Raw genomic sequence first — 22,749 nt, 5'->3', positions numbered from 1 at the left:
GAAGGGAGGGAGGAAAGGAAGGAGGTAAGGAAAGGAGGGATGGGGGATGGAGGGAAGGAGAGAGAGAGAGAGAGAGAGAGAGAGAGAGAGAGAGAGAGAGAGAGATTGATTGATTGATTGATTGATTGATTGATTTAAAAAGTGGCCAGGAAGGCTACCAGTGTATCCATGGTAGCCCTGAGTCTGTTGAAAAATGTTCCTATTGGTTAAGCTCAACTGACAGATGTTCAATACTTTGATTTACCTAAATTCACTCACATTGTTAACACACGCTTTAACATCATAGTCTTAAAAAGACATGCAAATATCGAAGGAACAATTAAAAAGAAAAGACGAATGTCAGTCAGTGCCATGCCACACAGGCACACCCTGACTTCTAGGCTTCATGCTTTCAGGATGGTTCCCCAGCCACAGCTCTGTTCCTAGGAGCTGAGGATGTGCTCATGGTGGGTGGCTCCTGCGAGAAAGAGGCAGAGCTTCGGGGCAACACCTCTGCTGGCCTTGCCCTTGGACTCCTGACTGTCCAAGGAGACTCCTCACTCAAGGGTCCCTCTATCCCTAGACGATTTTATAACCAAGATACGATGCTTCTTCGTCCTTGGTTCATTTATCTCAAAAACCTTGTCAGAAAGAGGAGGATTTTATTACAGACCTAATTGCTTTCTCCTAATTGCGAGGCTGATTTATGAATGAAGGCAGAACTCCAGCCTTTATTGAAAAGTGAAATGTTTTGTCTCATGGTCCATTTTAAGTTAGAATAATGGTAAGCGTCTGGTGACAATGTTGGCATCTACTTCTTTTCACATTATCATCTCTCATCTTTTTATCTCCAATCTCAATGTCTGGAATTTTACATAATAACCTCTGTTTTGATCCCCTGCCTTGAAGAATCATATGGGACCAAATTAAGAAGTTTAAGAAAAGAAAATTTGAAGGTGTAAATGGTATTTAAGTGTGAGAACAACATTTAGACTCTAGATAGATAAAGTGCACAAAAGATAACAAAGGAACTTTGATAACAGAGGTAGAAATGCATATATAATCATATTTTAGAATTGTAATGATTTTAACAGATAAATAATAATTGTGTGTGTTTCTCGGGTACAATGTAAAGTTTTAGTTTATTACTACATCAAAATAAGTGAAATTAATTAATTTAATTATTATTTAACATATTTATTCCCATAGTGAACACATTTATTATTTCCAGATTACTGACAGAATAAATTTTAACTTTGTGACTCCATACACAAACTTCTAGTTAAGAATTTGGGTTCCAAGTAAATGTCAGAAGACACAGCAAGTTTCCATCTCTGCATCTCAGGGCAGTAGGAGTGTACAGGAGAGATGCATTCCTGAATTCAGTGTTGCTCAGACTTCCAGTGACACGTTAGCCTCTGAAAATCTTACGAGGATGGAGGTTCTGACTCGGTTAATTTGGGACAGGCTTTGAGATCTGTATTTCATAGGCTGGAAGCCACCCAGCTGACAATATCCAAACCCACACTTCGAGTACAAGTCCCAGGTCTATGCAGCCAATTATGATGATAGCCAGCTTGTCACACAAAGGACTGAGATACTCCCAGGGTCTTCACAGTCTGACGGTGGAGATCACTGTTGGAAAGAGATTTGAACAGAACTCCTTGCATGCCAAAGCCCTAAACTAAAATGGAAATTGGAAGATGCAGGGAGGGGAGTAGAGTCACATAATCATGGTGGCTGTGGGATGCTCTTCCTGGTGGAAATATTTACAGTTCCACAGTGAGAGACTTCAATTCAAAGAAAAGCCAAAAAAGGATACCTTTCTCTGAATGAACATTTAGTTATCCCCAGATTTGGGGGGGAAAAGACATATCTATGACTGGAGAAACTATCATGGAGGATTCTTAGACTAACGTAGATTGACTCACCCACATCTTGATCCTCAGACTCTGTTATTTCTAGGAAAAAGCACAAAGGGCAAACAAATATTTATGTTCAGAGCTTAATGGCTAGTACTCTACACCACCTCTCCTGCCCTAAGAAATCCCAGCCCATGAATGTTAACACACAACAATGGGTCAGTGGGTCAGTGGGTCAGTGGGTCAGCTGACCTACAGCTCTTCTTCAGCATCCTCCAGAGGCTGGTTCCAGTACTCCATGCAGTACTCAAACCTGTAGCATCAGGTCTCAAAGAAAGCTGCATAATGCTTGCATGTGATATATATGTATTGTCCCCTAAACATAATCTATGCACATAGGTTACTTATAATACCACTGAGATATCAAGGAAATAACAGTGTAAATACCACATGAACAGCTATTCTATTCTATGACATAGATTTTTTTTAAAGATTCATTTTTTAAATTATTTTTATTTTATTTTTTATTTTTATTTATTTATTTTATTTTATTTTATTTTATTTCGAGACAGGGTTTCTCTGTATAGCCCTGACTGTCCTGGAACTCACTCTGTAGACCAGGCTGGCCTCGAACTCAGAAATCCGCCTGCCTCTGCCTCCCGAGTGCTGGGATTAAAGGTGTGCGCCACCATGCCCGGCTTTTTTTTTTTTTAATTATTTTTAATTATGTGTAAATGTACATGCACATGGGTTTAAGCACCCGCAGAGATTCTGGCCTGGGCCAGAGTTATGGACAGCTGACATGACTGTTGGGTTTCAAACTCCAGTCTTCTGAAGTAGCAGTTATTCTCTTAATTGGAGCTAGGGATATGCACAAGCCTTGGAGGCCTAACTACACAGCGCACATGAGCAATGTCCTAAGATCTTCTGTTTGGTTGACTCTGCTAGGGGTAAGGGACACAGGGTTCAGAGAGCAGGAAGAGGTTTGGGAGTGGGGAAATGAAGTCATGAATGTCCTCACTTTCATCACGCCTTGTTCCTAATGAATGATTTGTACAGACTCAAAAAAAAGTTGACCACACATATCCCAAAATTTATCACCAGAAACAAGGCCTTTCGTTTTTCACTTGTTACTGTTTAAACATCAGAAGAGTCATTCATTTCACACACACACACACACACACACACACACACACACACACACACACCTTAATATTCATCAAATCCTCTAATTACATGCAGAATAGGTAGCGTGGGTGGGGGCTGCAGAGCTGTGACTGAAGAGCAGCAGAGCCGCTTTAATCCTGCTAAGTGCTGTCTTCAGCTTTCAGGAACCTCCCTTACCTCTGAGGGCAACCCACACATCCAAGGGTGCAAGCTGTGATTGTGTGTGGGAGGGGAGCCACCCTTCCATGAATTCCTCCTCTCTGGTGCCTTAGCTGGCCTACCAGCCCCTTAAAGTGAGACTGGGGAGAGTAGAACTCACTGCCACTTCCCCAAACCTACTTTCTTATAACCCACAGGTGAGGGCAGCTCTCTCCCCCTCATCAAAGAAGCTCCTTTTGGCAGCAGATAGGAACCGTTACAAAAAGCCAGCCTCGGTCAGAATGCAGAGAAGAAACCACAGGTAGGGTGTTCAATGAAAATTACACATCTACACACAACATCTACATACAACCCCTACAACAAAAGCTCAGAGACGTAAGAGAAGGAACTGAAAAACTGCAAGTGCCAGAGAAAGGTCCAGGAGATTCATTGCATGCATCTGTCTTCTAGTTGGACAGGAAAGCTGTACCCATGAAATGTGGGCAATCTGGTTGCCTACACAAGACAAACAATGGCAACACTGGTGGATATGCCAACATACATGAGTAAAGTCTGACAAGCCCCTACCCTGGATGAAGAGCTGCAGGCAATAATGACTACTAAGAGAAAGAATCAGTCTTCCCCAGGGATGAGCCTCTTGACTGGTTATATAGAACCAGGTGGTCAGCCCTGAAAACATATTCATAAAGCAATATTAAGTGGACTCAATAGGCTGTATTTATATACTTATATCTATATACACATGTATCGATAATAACTAAATAGAAGAGGATGAGAGAACAAAGTTGGGTGAGTAGGAAAGTCGAAATCTGGGAGGGGTGATGGGAAGGGTGAAGATGGCGAGATATAATTATGAAACTGTCAAATAATTAATAATTTTTAAAAAATAATTATCACCATAAAGCTGCTGAGCATAAATCACAACTGTTCTCAGTCCTGATGCTTCTTATCAAACTGACTCACAGGAACAAATAATTGAGGGCCCACGTCAGGACGACGATTCCAGGGAGGGGTTGTGTAGATGGATCAGTGGAAATGCACTTGCCTTGCAAGCAAGGTTAACAAACCTAAGTCCAATCCCTAGAACTCATGTGAAACAGCCAGGTTGTGGTAATGTGCATCTGTAACCACATCTGTAACCACATCTGTAACCTCTGTGTGAAGAGGCAGAGACAGGAGGATTCCTAGAGCTTGCTGGCAGCTTTCCTTCTCAAATCTCTGAGTTCCAGGCAAGACCTGTCCCAGAAAAAGGTTATATCTAAAGAACAACAGAGTTGTGCCCTGGCGTTCATATGCATGCATGTACACATTCACACACACACCAGTATACATGTGAACATGTACATACACAAAAAATATCAAGAATCCAGGCATGGTGATAGGTGCCTATATTCCAGGACTAGGGAGAGAAGGCAGGTAGACTGCCAAGAGTTGAGGCCAACCTGGACTACACAAAGGAACCATGTCTCAAAAATTACAATATTTAAAGAGATTCTAGTTAAAACTGTACACTATGACTGGTGGAGAAACAATACCAATAAGGAAAGATTAGATTCTGAAAACCTCCTATGGCCAGGAGAAAGGATTTGTTCACACATCTCTCTTGATAAAATCACACTCCTCACAAAAGTTGTGGACACTCCAGATCTTACTCGGGTCATTCTGCTGTAATCAGGGATGTGGAATTTTACATTAGAGTCTGAGAGGCCCTGGTGCCCACTGATAGCCAATAAACTCACAAACATGCAACTGGGGAGATGGCCTGCTGGGTAAAGGACTTGGTGCTCAAGTGTGAGAACTGGAGTTTAGGTCCCTAGAACCTACAACAAAGCCATTTGAGTGTGATGTTCCACTCCTAACCCCAGCAGCTGGGAAGCAGAGACAACGAATCCCCAGAGCAAACTGGCCAGATTAATATATATATATATTATATATATATTATTTATATAGCAAATAAACAGTGATGCCCAAGTTCAGCCAGGGGCTTTCCTCCATATAAGAGGTGGAGAGGGATAAAAGAAGACACTTGGCCATTAACCTCAGGCCTCTGCCCATGAACACACTCACACTCACCCACACACTGTGCTCACATGCATCTTAACACACTCTCTCTCTCTCTCTGTGTGTGTCACACACACACACACACACACACACACACACACAAAGCCAGGCAAGTTGGTATACATCTGTAATTGAGGAACTGGAGCGGACCCCGAGGGCTCCCTGGCCAGCCAGCCTAGCCTAGCCATTAAGAGAGGCCATCTTGGCAACAAAACAAAAGCAAAACCCAAGGAGAATGGCCCCAGAGGAACATGTCCACTGGCCTTCACACACACATGTGCACACGCACACAAACACACAAAAAGAATGCATCACGCCTCAATGTACCCCAGCCTCAAATGTGGGAACCAGTCCCCTAGGTTTCGTCTGCACTTGACAGGAAGACAGGCAGAAAAGATGCTCCATGACGCCCTGTGAGGGCACAGGTCCAGAAAATGAGATCATCTCTACAATAACAGAGAAACAAGAAACTGCCCATCAGAACAGAGTCTGGAAACCAAACCACCAGATGCAACGTCTGGCCCTGGATTACATTCTGATTTGGACAGAATTCTGCATGGAGATTGGAGAACAACTGGAGGAATCTGAATACAGGGTCGATGTCAGGTAAAATGAACATTTGGAGAGTTGGAGATTCGGACATTAACAGGTTCATGAGACGGCTCAGCAGGTTAAAGTTCTTGCTTCACAGACCTGATAAATTTTTTCAATTCCCAGAAGCCACACAAAGGTAGAAAGAGACCCAAGCCCATAAAATTGTCCTCTGACCTCCACACACTATGTAAAGCAACACCCACATACACATCATACACACACACACACACACACACACACACACACACACACACACACACGCGCGCGCGCGCGCACGCACGAATAATTCTTAAAAAACTGATAAACACCCATGGAAGGAGTTACAGAGACAAAATTTGGAGCTGTGACAAAAAGATGGACCATCTAATGATTGCCATATGCAGGGATCCATCCCATAATCAGCTTCCAAACGCTGACACCATTGCACACACTAGCAAAATTTTGCTGAAAGGACCCAGATATAGCTCTCTCTTGTGAGACTATGCTGGGGCCTAGCAAATACAGAAGTGGATGATCACAGTCAGCTATTGGATGGGTCACACAGCCCCCAATGCAGGAGCTAGAGATATTACCCAAGGAGCTAAAGGGAACTGCAACCCTATAGGTGGAACAACAATATGAACTAACCAGTACCCCGGAGCTCTTGTCTCTAGCTGCATATGCATCAAAAGATGGCCTAGTCGGCCATCACTGCAAAGAGAGGCCCATTGGACTTGCAAACTTTATATGCCCCAGTACAGGGGAATGCCAGGGCCAAAAAGGGGGAGTGGGTGGGTAGGGGATTGGGGGGGTGGGTATGGGGGACCTTTGGGATAGCATTGAAAATGTAAACGAGGAAAATACCTAAAAAAAAAAAAAAAGTCTCTGGCTACTTACAGAAGCTGCTAAGCCATGGTGGTGCCAGAATGTTAAAAAAAAAAAAAAAAAAAAAAAAAAAAAAAAAAGAAAGAAACTGATATAAAAGTAAAAAAAGAAGTTAGCAAAAAGCATGCCAAGCAATGTTTTATTCTTTTTTTTTTTTTTTTTTTTTTAGAACATCTGAATTTTTTAATCCTTCTTTACAGGTTACCTAGACCACTTTTGATTAAGAAAACTGTAGAAAGCAGACAACAAGCAGACGCCAGTTGGTGGCACGGGTCAATTTCCAGAGTCCTGCTTTGCGAGGTGTCTGAACGCACTGCTCGGGGTCTCTGCTCAAATTTGCTGGAATCACTCATGGCAGATTTTAGTCCACAGGTCGCTTTTCCCCATATTTCTTTGTAAACTCTTCAGCATTCTTACAGAATTTTTTACGGTCCTTAGAGTATTCTTCAGCTAGGTCAGCCGGAGTGGGTGCTCAGGCTGGGGGTCATTCGCCAGTGCTGTGAGGGACTGGTCAGCTTTGGTGGCTGGCTTCCAGTTTTCAGCACTAATGACTGGCAGACAGACCTGCCCCTTCTCATCGATGTTAGGGTGCTAGATCTTTGTTTTAAATGTGATCTTGGGTGGTTTGAATGGATACTCTGCTGGAAAGTTGATTTCAATTCTGAAGGCTCCCTTATCATATGGAGGGTTGTCAGGAACAATAAGCCCTTGCCAAGTCAATAAATTAGCTCCATCAACCTGGATGTTATGGAAGTTTTTCATTCCACGTTTGCCGATCTCTTCAAGCTCCTTCATCAGCCTCCTGCTGGCCGCCATCTTGGATCTGGTCCAACGTTTTATTCTTATATGAGTATGTGCACATGCATGTGTGTGTCTATCTATATGTACATGAGTGTGTCTATCTATGTGCCTATGCATGTGTGTGTCTATCTGTGTGCACATGCATATGAGTGTCTATCCATGTATGTATGTGTACATGTGAATGTGTGTGTACATTTGTGTGTGCACATGCATGTGTGTGTACATGTGAACTTGTATGTGTACAAGTATGTGTATGCATGTTCACATGTCTGTACATTCATGTGGAGGCCAGAGGTTGACGTGTGCCTCCCTCAATTTCACCACCTTTCTTCTCTTTTTGAGACAGGGTTTCTCAGGGAACCAGGAACTCATAAATTCAGCCGGTTGTCCAGCAAGCCCTAGGGATCCACCTATCACATACTCCATGATACTGGGTTACAGATGTGCGGCACCACATCTGGCTGTTACAAAAGCTTATTCGTATGAAAAGTGACAGACCTGAGAGGAAATCTGACCAGCACCATCTATAGATGACCGGCATGGGTGTCTCTGTTCAGTTTCATTTTACTATGATGCATTTTTTAACTTTCTGTAATAGTCACAAACCATTTTATACTAACAATTATTTTAACTGAAAATGAATAGATATCGAAAGAAAAACAAAATGACTCCCATAGGGTCAATTTTTGGTAAGCATACTATATGTTTCTGTTTAGAATGTTCAAAATTAAAACCCAAGGCTGCTGTTTTCAGCATGGCCCCAATGTCAGTTCATGCCTGTGATTCAGGTGCTGGGGATGAATCCCAGCAAAGGGGGGGGGGAATGAACCCCAGCAAGCACCTGACCTGGGGGGGGGGGCGATGAATCCCAGCAAGCACCTGGCCTGGGGGGGGGGTAATGAATCCCAGCAAGCACCTGGCCTGGGTGGGGGGAATGAATCCCAGCAAGCACCTGGCCTGGGGGGGGGGGGGTAATGAATCCCAGCAAGCACCTGGCCTGGGTGGGGGGAATGAATCCCAGCAAGCACCTGGCCTGGGGGAGGGGAATGAATCCCAGCAAGCACCTGGCCTGGGGGGGATGAACCTCAGCAAGCACCTGGCCTGGGGGGGGGGTATGAACCCCAGCAAGCACCTGGCCTGGGGAGGGGGATGAATCCCAGCAAGCACCTGGCCTGGGGGGGGTGAACCCCAGCAAGCACCTGGCCTGGGGGGGATGAACCTCAGCAAGCACCTGGCCTGGGGGGGGGTGAACCCCAGCAAGCACCTGGCCTGGGGTGGGGGGAATGAATCCCAGCAAGCACCTGGCCTGCGGGGGGGGGGGAATGAATCCCAGCAAGCACCTGGCCTGGGGGGGGTATGAATCCCAGCATGCACCTGGCCTTGAAAAGTCCTCACCTTGCTGTCACTCTCAATGACAGAGGTGTGTCTGCCTCAGTGTCCATGTCCATGAATCCAGTTCCACGGGGTTCACCCTGAGGACCTCCCTCACTTCTGCCAACTCTGATGACTGGTCTGGGCCTCTGAATTCCAGCTCTTGGGCTTGGGTCTCTCTTCAAGGAGACAGATCACCCAAAGCCTCCATGGGCTTCCAGCAAATTGTTCTGTCAGGAGCTGCCTTTGCTGTGCCCAGGCTGTCAGGGCAGACTCTCTTCAGGGGCTACTGGCTGCTCACCCTCTACCTTATCTTTCCACACACATTTTACAGAAATAGACTACACAGCTGCCCTTCCATAGTCAGCCGCACTCCCTCCCTATCAAGTCCTGGCTTCCACCTTTGCTGACTGATGCTTGATAGAGATCTGCATTCACAACTGAAATGATACTCAGCCTGCATCAGTTGCGGAACGGGTGGTTGTGAGCTCATTACTGGAGGAAAGAACTGAATGAGACGTGGGCACATCAGTTACCACACATTCATTATTTCCTTCCTTCCTTCCTTCCTTCCTTCCTTCCTTCCTTCCTTCCTTCCTTCCCTCCTTGGTTTCCTCATCCACACAAATAGCATGTACCGACCTCAGGCTGGGTTTCAGTGCCTGGGTGTCCACACGGGTCCTCAGGGGTCGGTTTTAATCATTAGGCTGGCGGGTTGTGAGCAATAAACGTGCTAATATTTACTTGCAAAGGTGGTAGTGTGTGCTGTGCAGACGAGGCACAAGGCACAGAGACAGCATGGACTCACCAAAGGGCAAGCATGGGCAGAGAGCCCATGTTAGGAAGGAAGGAGCCTAGCAGCTGTGAGGAGCTGAAACAAGGCCAGGAGGACTGGAGGACATTAGGCTGGGAACTGTGTGGACAAATGGACACACTGACTACCACACAGAAGACCCTGGTGTTTCCCACCTGGATGCTCCTATGAATACATCCTGGAGCACTCAGGTCCAAAATGAACCTACGGTTACCAAGTGTATGAAAACATGAAGCTGTGTTCTCAAATGCAGAAATGCCCAGAAGCCAATGGCTAACTATTCTGGGCATCATGACCAGGTACTGATCCTATCCCTTGCTTCAGTAAGTAATCTGTTTTGTTAATCTAGTAATTTACAGAAAATGTGGTAGAAGAAAAATGATTTCCATCTAAGCTAAAGAGATGGCTGAGATCAATCCTCAACACTCGTGTGAAAAAGCCTGCATAGTGGCTGTGTCAGATAGTGTTTTGTGAACTTAAGACAAGCTAGAGTCCTTCAGAAAGAGGGAACCTCAACTGAAAAAAAAATAATAATACTTAATGTGTCAGCAAGCATGAGGGAGGAGCAAGCAGGTAAGCAGTGTTTCTTGTGACCTTTGCTTTGGTTTCTGCCTCCAGGTTCCATCCCTGAGTTCTTGTTCCAACTTCCCTCAAGAATGGAGTGGAAGCTGGGAGTTGTAAGATGAAATAAGCCCTTTTCAGGTTGCTTTTGGTCATGGGGTTTTTAATCTCAGCAACAGAAACTCCAACTTGGTCAGCAAGTGTTTTAGTTTCTCTTCCTGTTGCTGTGATAAAGCACCCTGCAGAAGCAACTTAAGAGCTAATTTGGCCCACAGTTCCAGGCATCAGTGCAGGGAGGTCGACCTAGATGGCAGGTGCTTGATGCCCGTGGTCACAATGTATCCACCATCTGGAGGGAGAGCTCCCTCTCTCCTAGATCATTCCTTCTCTGGACCCAAGCCAAGAAATGTGGCCTTACTCATTCTGAGGGGGCTTCCCACCCCAGTTAGCCAGTTCCAGATTATCTCGCATAGATGCTCCATTTGATCTAGATAATGCCTCAAATAGATTCCTTTTCCACACGATTCTAGGTCATGTCAAATTGACAGCTGAAACTAACCATCACAAGTTGCACAGCCTTGTAATTTCCATACCAGGGAAGCAAAGAAAGAGTTCTCTGGTCATGGTGGATATTACCTGAGAAATGACAGCTGTTGATGGTTCTCTGACCTTCACATATGAACACATATGTGCTCACTCATGTGCACACATACACACACACACACACACACACACACACACGATTAAATAAAAGCAAAAACAAACTACAGTGATATTAGAGCCCAGAGTAAGGTGGAGAAGGAGCCAGACAGTGTGTTCCTCATGTGAAGAGCACTTGAAAGAGGAGACAAGATGGTCGTGAGGGCGGCCGGTATCTACAGGATGAAAAAGCCACACAGCCACCATGGGAAAGAAGAAATGAACACTGTGTGCATTAGTACTGGGAAATAACAGATGTCTTGTGGAATTCGACCAGTTTGAACACTTTCAGTCTGGAAAGAGATACGTGTAGGATAGGTGAGATTAAGTTCTGCAAATCAGAAGGCTCCAAGCTAGCTCCATCTCTCATTCTCTGAGGACACTGGGTACCAATGATGAATCTGTCCCCACTCTGTAAGCCAGGCTGAAGATAGATCTGTCACAGGTTGCCGTAAAAAGTGGGGGATGTGTTCACCACAACAGCAGCCTTTATCAACGTGAACGCTTTTTCCTGATAACACAAGATCCTCCAACACAGGGCATCAAAGTCAAGCAGCAGAAGAAGGCACTGGTGTAGAGGAGGTGGGGTCTTCCCCCTCTTTTCTCCCTCCCTCTCTTCTCCCCTGGACTCTGCTTTCTTCCTTCCGTTCACCCCTCCCCCACTTTTCCTCAATCGCTTCCTTTCATAGTACCACATTGTTAGCTGGCAGCGATTGTTCAAAAACATTTGAGTTAAATAAATGAATACAACACAAAGCTATTTTAAGTATTGACTGAAGCAATTAAAAATTATCTCTAAAAAGCATTGCTACTTCAGGGACTGACCCGAATCATCAAGCAGATTTGTGAAAGACATTAGAATATCTTTCACAAAACACAATTTGCTGATACAACTTTCCTTGCAGTAAAGTGCTCAGGAGTACCCAGTACCACCTTAGAACCTGCACCAAGGACCATTTCAAGATCTCTCAGTGTAGCTTTCCCTGCTATGGCTAATACCCTATGACAATACTGACATGCACATAATGCAGACATGTAGTACATACAGTTCCTCACCCCATATTTTAATGTTCCTCATTTTCATTAATTTACCCCTGGTTCAAAAGTCCAAGTCTAATTTGCCCTAGATGCCTTTGACACAATAGTGTATGCATACCGTTCTCTGAATTTTAGGATGTAAGTGGGAATTTTACCCACATTGATGTCAACTACATTTAAAAGACATCTCAAAGGAGATAAACATAATATACCAATTCTTCGCAGAAGCTCTGACATCAAGGCAATGGGTGGTAGACAAGAGGAAGTAAATAAAAAGACATATTTGACAATAAATGTGCCGTGCTGCAAATAAATTTCAAAGAAGCAATTACCGCTAAGCTGCTATGTAAGGCAGCACAGATTTCCTAACAAAGCACTGTTTATTTTCACTTGCAACTTAACAACAGCAAAAAAATGCCAGTTTCTCTGTGCCCAGTCCAAGACAGATGTCCCTCAGTCACACCATCCTGAAGAACTCAATGCTCAAGACCATCTCCTCTATCCAGGACCAGCACTTCTCTGGAATGAGAAAGTGCAGTCTCCCCGTATGCCTCTCACTCCCCACTATGACCTGTAGCAAGGGTGAGAGCAGAAGTAGAAAATGACCAGGAAATGGAATTCATCAGCCATACAGGGAACCCCAAACTTAAAAGTGATTCCCAATAAAAGCAAGTTAAAAGACAACAGCTTTCTTTCGCACCAGGGTCCCAGGGAACAGTTCATCCTGGCCGGGAAGATATGGGTAGATTCTTGAGAGAGCTGGTCACGTCAGGAAGCAAAGGAGATGAAAGCCTGCACTTGGTTCTCTCTCTCTCTCTTTCACACAGCCCATGGTCTTCCCATCTCAGTTAACATAATGAAGATAATCCCCACAGACACGCCAAGGGGCCCTCCCGGGTGACCCCAGATCTCATCAAGCTGACACAACCGAGATGAACCAACCTATACTTCTTAAATTTGTTTGCTATGTTGGAGAAAACCACATTTGTATTTCTTGCATGTGAAGCTTCTGTGTTCCTTCTATGTGCCCACAGTTTGGATCCAAGGACAGAGAAATAGCAAGACCTTCTCTCTGTTCTGGGCAGCTTGCAGCCTGGTGAGAAAGGAAAGAGTGGAATCCTGAGGGACGGTAAACCATGCTGGGAAGTTTGGTGAGTAGAGTGGGTCTGAGTCACTGGAAACTCAGGTATACACCTGAGATTCCTAGCCTGGAACACGTGCCACACTTCCCTCATAAAGAAATGTGACCTGTGGTCAGGTAGGCCCAGAACAGAGTTCTCCATGCTAATGAGGTACCCAGAGGTCCCAAGCCAATAAGCTCTCCTTCCCAGACATTCCGCCCTGCAGAAGGTATTTAATCTCTGGTCTACCCTAAGAAGTCAGTGTGCATCCATTTTCCACAGTGAAGAGTCAATAAACAGTTTAGAGCCATGGACTGTCTCTTCCATCAAGAACCATCATGGGGAGCATGAGGGAGGCCTTCAACTACCAAGCCACAGCTTAAGACTCCCACAGAAGGCCTCTACACTTCCAGACAACCATCACCAAGCTAAGGACAATCACCGCAGAGCTAAGCCAGAGCTCCCCTCCCAGAGCCCGGATGTCCAAGAGTCTGAGAACCACCAGGGCCTCAGCCTCATCTCAGGCCCAGGGACTCCTGACACTTTGTTCCTGACCTCTCTGTGCAGTTCTCCAGCAGTGACTCGGGGGTCTGGAAGCCAGAGACCACAAGCTTCTGTCTTTCCCACATCTTAGACTGTGTTTTCCCACCCCCAGAACAGTGTCTTGGCACTTCCCTGAAGCCCAGCACCCACCCAGCCATGGTGTGGGATAAGCACAGTCAAACTCCCCACAGTCACGCCCAGTGATGGGGAGGAATTCAGTCCCACAGAATCTCTCAGACAACAGGCATGCATAGGAAGGTCATCACAGTAAAGATGCCGAAAAGGATGATGGAGTGTGTGATCTAAGTTCACAGTGTGAAACCATCAGCCTGGGGACTCAGGCCGAACTGCTGGCGTAATGGCATGTCCCTACTTTCAATGCCTCCTTAGAAGCACAGTTAATACCAGCTTATCCAGGTCATGTGGCTAGAGAAAGGAGCAAATTACATAAAGAGAGCCTTCTGCACCCTCGACCCATCCCAAATACTGTCTTAAGAATAAGCAGAAGAGAAAGGAATCCCAAGAGCAAGAGACAGGAAGCGCTAACTGGCACGGGCAGACACTGCACATTTGAGAGTTGTCAAGACAGTATGTCAGTTTCCTGCCCCTAAAGAAAAACCCGAAAGTTAAAGATCACGCCGCACATATACATCAGCCTTGGCTAACTAACTATAGCTCCCCTTGAAAGGTCAGAGGCGAAACAATAGCCACACTTCAGTCCAAGGAGGGGCAAAGAAAAGAAAAGTTTCACAGCTGAAGGAGCAGGAGCACTGGGGCATCCAGTGAGAGGAAGATAAGGGAGGATTACGCAGCCGCAAGTAGAGAATCAGGGCCTCCGTCATTCACAGTCATTGAACCATGGCAAAGCCCCGTCTCAGCCCACACAGAACAAAGCGCATCCCTCAAGGCAAAAGGCAAGTCAAGGAGACTGGGTACTCAAGGCCTGGAATGGGAGGGAGAGGGAGAGGGGAGGATGGGGGTGAGGTGCTCATGTGTGAACTCCTTAAAATATTCGCATATATTGATTGTTCAAAGCACACGGACTCGTTGAAGCGTTTTATCCGTGTCTAATACCTGATCATGACCGTTTCTCTCCATTCTCCCGCTTCCTCTGGCCCCTTCCATAGACAGTACAACTCTCTGGCTTATTCTCCCACCTTCCCTCTGAATAGCTGCTATGCTTAAGCAATACAGTGTGCAGTTTCATTGCTGGTTTACATGGATATTAGAATATCTCACAAACTACATGAAACTCAAGAAGAAGGAAGACCAAAGTGTGGATACTTTGATCCTTCTTAGAAGGGGGAACAAAATTCCACACATGGAAGGAGTTACAGAGACAAAGTATGGAGCAGTGACTGTCCTACCTGGGGATCCATCCCATATACAATCAGCAAACCTAGACACTTTTGTGGATGCCAAAAAGTGCTTATTGACAGGAGCCTGTTAGAGCTGTCTCCTGAGAGGCTCTACCAGTCCCTGACAAATACAGAGGTGGATCCTCACAGCCTACCATTGGAGTGAGCACAGGGTACTGAATGAAGGAGCTAAAGAAAGTACCCAAGGAGCTGAAGGGGTTTGCAGCCCCATAGAAGGAACAATAATATGAACCAACCAGTATCCCCAGAGCTCCCAGGGACTAAAGCACCAACCAAAGAGTACACATGGAGGGACCCATGGCTCCAGCTGCATATGTAGCAGAGGATGGCCTAGTTGGTCATCAATGGGAGGAGAGGCCCTTGGTCATGTGAAGGTTCTATGCCCCAGTATAGGGAAATGCCAGGATCAGCAAGCAGGTGTGGGTGGGTTGGTGAGCAGGGGGAGAGGGGAGGGAACAGGGGGTTCTTGGAGGGGAACTCAGGAAAGGGGACATATACTGTAGGATTGTGAAAGGTAGCTTGGTCCCCAGTTGAGCTAAGGCTCAAAGTCCCAGAGATCCTGAAGAGACAGTAGACACTTTGCCTGTTCCCAGGCACCAGGCCCCTGTCACTACCCACAGCCCCCCATAGATTTGTGGCCATCAGTCACATAAGGGCAATGCCCCAAGTCCCTCCATATGTAGAGGACATGACCTGTGGTAATGTAGGCTCAAGACAGACCTCCATTTTAATGAGGTACCTAGATGCCTGGAGGGCTTAGCTAATTAAGCTTTCCTTCCCAGACACTCCTCCCTACAAAAGGTATTTCACCTCAGGCCCGCCCTGAGAAGTGGGTACTGTTTTACTCATCCACTTTCCACCATGATAATAAATGCCTTAAAACCATGGACTGCCTCTTTTCATCGGGATCTGCCATGAGGAAACATTGAGAAGGCCTTCCCCTACAATGCCACTCTTAGAAGGCCTCTCTGTGTTCACAACCAAGACCCCCACGCCTCTGCCCCAGACCTGATCCAGCCTAGGGGCAAGGGGTCCACTCAGTTCTCAGCTCTTCTGTGACTTCCAGCCGGGTCTCAGTGTCCAAGAGCCTGAGAAGCAGATGGTCCCAGACTATTCAAAGGCCCTGAGACCCCAGAGCCAGCTCTGGCTGTACTGCGTACCTCAGACTGTGTATCCCCCCGGGGCTTCCCTATGGCTCAACACCAGCCCAGCAACAGCATGAGGTAAGCCCTGTCAGTTTCAAACGTCCTACCTCCCTGAACGGCCAAGCCCTGTGCTGTGGTGGAGCAGATGCAGGACCCAGAACCCTACAAGATGCCAAAGTACAACTGTCAGCTCAATGTCACCCACATCCTCAGACGGCAGTAGACTCTGCTGAATGATGACAGCTCACTGTGATGATATGATATGATATGATATGATATGATATGATATGATATGATATGATATGATATGATATGATAAGATATGCTGAATGATAGACAGCTCACTGTGATGATGAGTCTGTGTGAGTTTTCAGCCTGAACTCCAAGTGATTGAATGACAGTCTTAAACAGAACAGAGTTTATGCTCTAAGTTTTGAAGAGGAAAAGAAGTATCTATCTATTTGTTTGTTTGTTTGTTTGTTTGTTTTCCACACAATAACATTGTCACTTTGGTTTTACTTGGCTTTCAGTGCAAGAACCATGGCCTTCATCTTCTATCTAAAGATTCTGTAAATGTTTGTTGAACACAGCAATAGAAGAGAAAATCACATTTTAATGAAAAATAAGTCGGTGATCAACTACTTCCATGATTAAATCCTGGGTTCTTTCAAAAAATTTGGTTTTCCCACTTGACACTTTGTTTTTTTGTTTTGTTTTGTTTGTTTGTTTTTTCCAAGACAGGGTTTCTCTGTGTAGCCCTGGCTGTCCTGTAACACTCTGTAGTCCAGGCTGGCCTCGAACTCAGAAATTCGTCTGCCTCTGCCTCCCAAGTGCTGGGATTAAAGGCATGCGCCTTACTTGACACTGGCCCTACTTGACACTTTGAGTTTAAACACAAACAGAAACCCTTCTATATATAGCAAGGAAAATCAGTTCCAAGTTGGCATTCTGCCTGAAACTTATTTCATGTCTCCCCAGTTGGGCTTCTGTCAGGTAGACCACAAGCCAAAAGTATGCTTCCAAAATTGTTGTTCTGGCATGAACATGCATATTAACAATTCATACACTTGGCATATCCATGAAGATGTATACCAAGCTTGTCTTTGATAAGGCACAACTTATCCTGCAAAATTAGGTTTGTTAGCACCAAAATTCATATAGAAATGCAGTCTCTATTGTGGTCACATTGGAAAGTTGTGTGAGGTACTTCCAGGGTTTCTCCAGAGTGGCTAATAACATGTTAGCATTTAGATCTGGAATGACCTCCAAAGACCAAAGAGCTAAGGGCTTGCTCACTACAGTGATACTCATGGGCAGTGGTACTGATGGAAGATGATGATGCTCATGGTATTAATGGAAGATGCTGCTGCTCATGGTATTGATGGAAGATGATGATACTCATAGTACTGATGGAAGATGATGATGCTCTTGGTACTGATGGAAGATGATGATGCTCATGGTATTGATGGAAGATGATGATGCTCATGGTACTGATGGAAGGTGATAATGCTCTTGGTACTGATGGAAGATGATGGAACTTTTCAGAGGTGTGGCTACACAGGTTTTTGGTCCTTTGGGATATAATCATAAAAAGAACTGTGGGACCCTTGGTTCTCTCTCTCTCTCTCTCTCTCTCTCTCCCTCTCTCTCTCTCTCTCCCTCCCTCCCTCCCTCCCTCCTTCCCTCCCTCCCTCCCTCCCTCCCTTCCTTCCTTTCCTTGTCCCTTTGAGCCAAGAATCTGTGTTCAGTGGTATAAATTTTAGAAATTTCTCATGACTTTGTGAAGACTCTGCTGCTGCATACACCAGGATAGACAGTCCAGGATCTTACCATGGACCGCAAGCTACTCCATCCCAGCAATCCACCATGGGGACCAGCCTTGCCCCACATCTCCTGTTGTAGTTCTCCTCCTAAGCTCAACCTCCCCTGCTCTTATCTTGCATCAGAAGGGAACTTCAATACGTCCCCTTCATCTGGCATCTGTATTGGCCCACGACTCACTTGCCCTTCTGGAATTTAACATAAACTTATAGAGTTGTCAAAAATACCCAATATTCCAAACAGTCTTTATTTCATAGTCCATGATCTTGTTTATTTTTTCCTATAGAAGGCTGTCGTTGAACAATGACAGAAGCAAGGTCAAGTGTGATTCGTTGTAGTATGTTTGGACCTGTTAATTTATTAACTTAATCATTTTTCAGATGCCTGTTTCCTCTTCACCGAGGCATGTGTGTGCCAGGAAACCTTACAGAGGTTTGTCAAATACAGAAATATTTATGGAATTCTTACTGTATTCAACACCATTCAGGCATCAGAGTCAATAAAGGAATAAGACAGACACAGGCCTTGCTCTCTTGGAGCTTAAGAGAAGGATGCAGTCAACTAAATTTGAGTCATTATTGAATTAGTATGTTGAGACACCATAGAGAGGAGGTCCCACAAAAGTATGAATAAGGAAACCTGACTCAGCTTTGTGGGTAGGAAAAAAGTCATGAGCTGACAACAGACAGGAATCAAGTAGATGAAGGATAGAAGGGTTAGTGCTCAAGACAGAGCTATAAAACATGAGAAGCTTCTGAGGTGGAAAAAATGAAGCTGAAAAAGATTGGTCCAGGAAAGTGGGAGGAAGGGAGGATGGGGAGGCAGGGAGGGTGGGGAGGCAGGGAGGATGGGGAGGCAGGGAGGATAGGGAGAAGACAGGGGGAGGCAGAGAGGATGGGGAGGCAGGGAGGGTGGGGAGGCAGGGAGGATGGGGAGGCAGAGAGGATAGGGAGAAGACAGGGGGAGGCAGAGAGGATGGGGAGGCAGGGAGGGTGGGGAGGCAGAGAGGATGGGGAGGTAGAGAAGGCAGGGGGAGGCAGAGAGGATGGGGAGGCAGAGAGGATGGGGAGGCAGAGAGGATGGGGAGGCAGAGAGGATGGGGAGGCAGGGAGGATGGGGAGGCAGAGAGGATGGGGAGGTAGAGAAGACAGGGGGAGGCAGAGAGGATGGGGAGGCAGAGAGGATGGGGAGGCAGGGAGGGTGGGGAGGCAGGGAGGATGGGGAGGTAGGGAAGACAGGGGGAGGCAGAGAGGATGGGGAGGCAGAGAGGATGGGGAGGCAGGGAGGGTGGGGAGGCAGGGAGGATGGGGAGGTAGGGAAGACAGGGGGAGGCAGAGAGGATGGGGAGGCAGAGAGGATGGGGAGGCAGGGAGGATGGGGAGGCAGAGAGGATAGGAAAGAGACTTATTTGGGATTGTAAAGGCTGAGTAGATTTTTTTTTAACTGTAATACCAGAGGAACACAGCTTTTAAAAATCTAAGCAAGGAAAACATGTATGTTTTTCAAAAATCAATCTGGCTGCAGCGTGGTGGATAATTGGACAGATGTAGGGGTTCATTTGGTGAACTAAAGTAGCCTCATTGTGAGGCAAGACAAAAACTCAGTCAAGGAAATGCCAGGGGAGGGAGCCGGAGATGACCACACAAGGGTGCCCACTATGCTCACCATCCTGACCAACCAGCCTGGAAGACCTGTGTTGAGTGCTTCTGGACAGAGATGAGATTTCTGAGTGAAGCCTTCATGTGCCCTGAGGGCACTGAATACAGGGAGCTGGAGCTGAAAGGAGATGTGAGGATTAACACACACACAACATCTACAAAGAGAGAGAAGTCCAAGGATGAAATCCTAAGCCCTCACCAGAAAGACATTAGGAGAAGGAGGCGGTAAAGATTGCCGAGAAATGTCTCTGTTTTTCAAATTTCACGATGAAAAAAAAAAAAAAGGATGTATATGTATTTTTGTTGTTGTTGTGTAAATTTTAGAGACAAGATCTTAATCTGTAGCCCAGGCTGTTCTGGGACTGGAGACAATCCTCCTGCCTTAGCTCTAAGTGCTTGCACTGTGAGTGTGACCCAGTGCACCCTGTTCATTCATTTTTAAATTGAGATAATGACTGAGTCCCTAAACTATACTCTCTAAAGTACTACAGCAATGGTGAGCTTAGCTCAGACCTGCCACTGTGTCTGCCCCTCACATTAAACTTACTTCACTGAAAACACAGTAGAGAAGCTGGAACATTCTTTAACATTCTTGTATTGGGCGTTTTACTAACATTAATGCTTGATCTGTATCCTGTTTGCTATAGTGTATCCATTTCAACCTCACCCAGCCCTACACGATAACTAGCCAGCAAATATTCATTAAGTATCTACCATCTGCCAGAGCTTAGGAATGCAAAGATGTTCAAAACAGGCACAATTCCTGTCCTCTTTGAGGTTACAGGCTGCCAAACAGACGGGCAATGGAAAATAAGCACACAAATAAAAATATAATTACAAATTGTGCCCAGTGCTTGTGAAGAAAACCTGCAGATGCCACGACAGCGTATAATTAGCCAATTGTCATGGTTTGAATGTGAATTGTCCTGGAGGTTCATGTTTTTGAACATTTGGTCCCCAGCTGGTGGCACTATTTTGGGTTACTATGGAAACTTAGGAGGTGGGGCCTCAGTAGAGCACATGGGTCACTAGATGTGGCCCTGAGACTTTATAACCTGGCCCCTGTTCCTGGGTTCTGCTTTCTGGATTGCTGGGATGTAAGCAAGGAACCCCACACTCCTGGTACCACCATGACACATGACACCCTTACCATGATGGACGGTACATTTAAGTCATGACTTTCACATGCACACTGTGGCAAGGACATCTGCACTAACACATAAACTCACAAACACACTGAGATTTATTTTTTTAAAGAAGAGAATGCACCTATAAATGAGAAGCAGAGCCAGACCCAGTTCTCAGAGCACTGGATTTCCTTAAGTGGAACAAGCCAGGTGAGCCTTCCAATGTCCCTGAGCACAGCCTGGAACTTTCCAGACCACAGAGGGAGAGCCACAGAGGAAGAACCACAGATTTCATGGTTCTTAAAATCAATCAACAAAATATTGACACTGTTGCAAAAGCACCTGGTCTGATTCACACACCAAGGACTCTAAAAAATTGGACAGGAGGGACAAAAAGACATCTTGGACCTATTTAGACATTACACAATGTATATGTTCCGAGAATATTACAGGAACACTATAAAGATGGTGCTTAGGATACACTATAAATAGTGTTTGTGGCCTCATAGGTCAGTTAAAATAGCATGTGTATCTTCAAGTTAACACACAATTAGCAAGCTTTCCAAATTAAAAACAAAAATAAGCAGTAATGTACAAAAGATTTCCAAATTTGAAAAAAATTAAAACCCACAAAACGGAGAATCTCAACAACCACAGGCAGAAAAATATGTGGGGAATGAGGAAGATCAGGACATGCCAGGAATCTCATACTTATTCTGACTGACTGGTCAAGAACAGCAGAGACGAGAATATAATCTACAGAGCACCTGGGAAAAGATGCTGATTTGCAAGGTAGGTGATGGAGTTTCTTGGCAGAGATCCAATGCAAAGATCATACCCTGCAAGCATGGGGGAGAAAGAGCAGATAGCTTCTACAGGCAGAAATATTCTTCAAAACAAAAGTGAAATAAAGATATTTCAAGCCTGCAAAAGCTGAGAAATTTATTATCCACCCCCCAAATATAAATACTATTAAAAGTTTTTCCAGGCCTTAAGTCAAGAAAAGACAATCATGGCTATGGTAACTTCATAGATGACACAATCACCGAAATGCACAAGGCACACACAGATATGTACAAACACACAGTTAAAGAAAAATTTAAAGGCAGCCATTCTGTAACAAACTCCAGATGGCCACTTACACTTATGTGAGTCTTTCTCTGTTGCATTGCTGGGGAGAGAGTGATTCAATGCATACAAACACCCAGTTCACAAAGGCTTGGGGATCAAAAAGGTAGATATCCTACTCATCAGAAGTCACTTTATAAAAATACTGTTCTTTGGATGGGAATAGAGTTCCCTGGAGAATCATGTGAGGTGTGAGCACATTCACAAGGATTACCATGGAAGTCTCAACCATGTAACCGGAGCAGGGTTCAAACAGAAGGCTGTTGAGTGGTTATGGTGGCTTATGACTCCAAGGCACTCTACAAAATCTCTGAACTCAAGAAGTTCTCAGTGACCATCAGCAAAAATAAAGGCACTTGGAAATAAAGGCACTTGCTGTATAAACCTGAGTTCTATCCCAGGGACACATGAAGCATAGAGAGAAAGAATTAAATCCACAAAGATGTCTTCTGATGTTCTCTCTCTCTCTCTCTCTCTCTCTCTCTCTCTCACATTAAAAATTTAAAAATATAAAGGAAGTATTTAGTCAAAGACAATTTAGTGCACGCATGCGTGTGTGTGTGTGTGTGTGTGTGTGTGTGTGTGTGTGTGTGTGTGCTTTGAATAACATACTAGGATTTTAGCCCAGAGACATGTAGTGTAAAATTTGGAAAGCCAGTGTAGAAAAGCCAATGCCCTTTGGAATGAACTGACATGAGTGGCCCAAGGAGGTATGCTTTGAATCAGATCAGTCTTAAGACATCCAAACCTTTCCCATGGCTATAACCCAGACACTGTCAAGTTCTCAGCCAGTCTCTCAGACTATGAAGAAATCTTGCCTGAGAAAGATCTTTAGTGAATGGCAACAGTGACTGAAA

General features: G+C 45.2%; 1 protein-coding gene and 1 pseudogene across 14 annotated transcripts in view; both read right to left on the bottom strand.

The window, feature by feature from the left end:
* Positions 1–22,749, bottom strand: part of Slc44a5 (solute carrier family 44, member 5) — a 298,312-nt gene that overhangs the window by 131,905 nt on the left and 143,658 nt on the right. For 9 of the 14 annotated variants that reach the window (XR_375525.4, XR_375526.4, XR_375527.3 and 6 more), the window contains one exon: positions 1,911–1,940. The exons of the other annotated variants lie outside the window; for them this stretch is intronic. Coding sequence is in view for 6 of the 9 variants with exons in the window: in XM_006501489.4 (XP_006501552.1) it covers positions 1,911–1,940 (30 nt within the window). In the remaining 3 variants the exon portion in view is untranslated. The remainder of the gene's footprint in view (positions 1–1,910; positions 1,941–22,749) is intronic. 14 annotated transcript variants of the gene reach the window in all.
* On the bottom strand, positions 6,862–7,517 carry Gm3076 (annotated as a pseudogene).

Source organism: Mus musculus, chromosome 3, assembly GCF_000001635.26.
Source record: "Mus musculus strain C57BL/6J chromosome 3, GRCm38.p6 C57BL/6J".
In the NCBI taxonomy this organism is placed as follows: Eukaryota; Metazoa; Chordata; class Mammalia; order Rodentia; family Muridae; genus Mus; species Mus musculus.
This window is presented reverse-complemented; position numbering and strand designations above follow the sequence as displayed.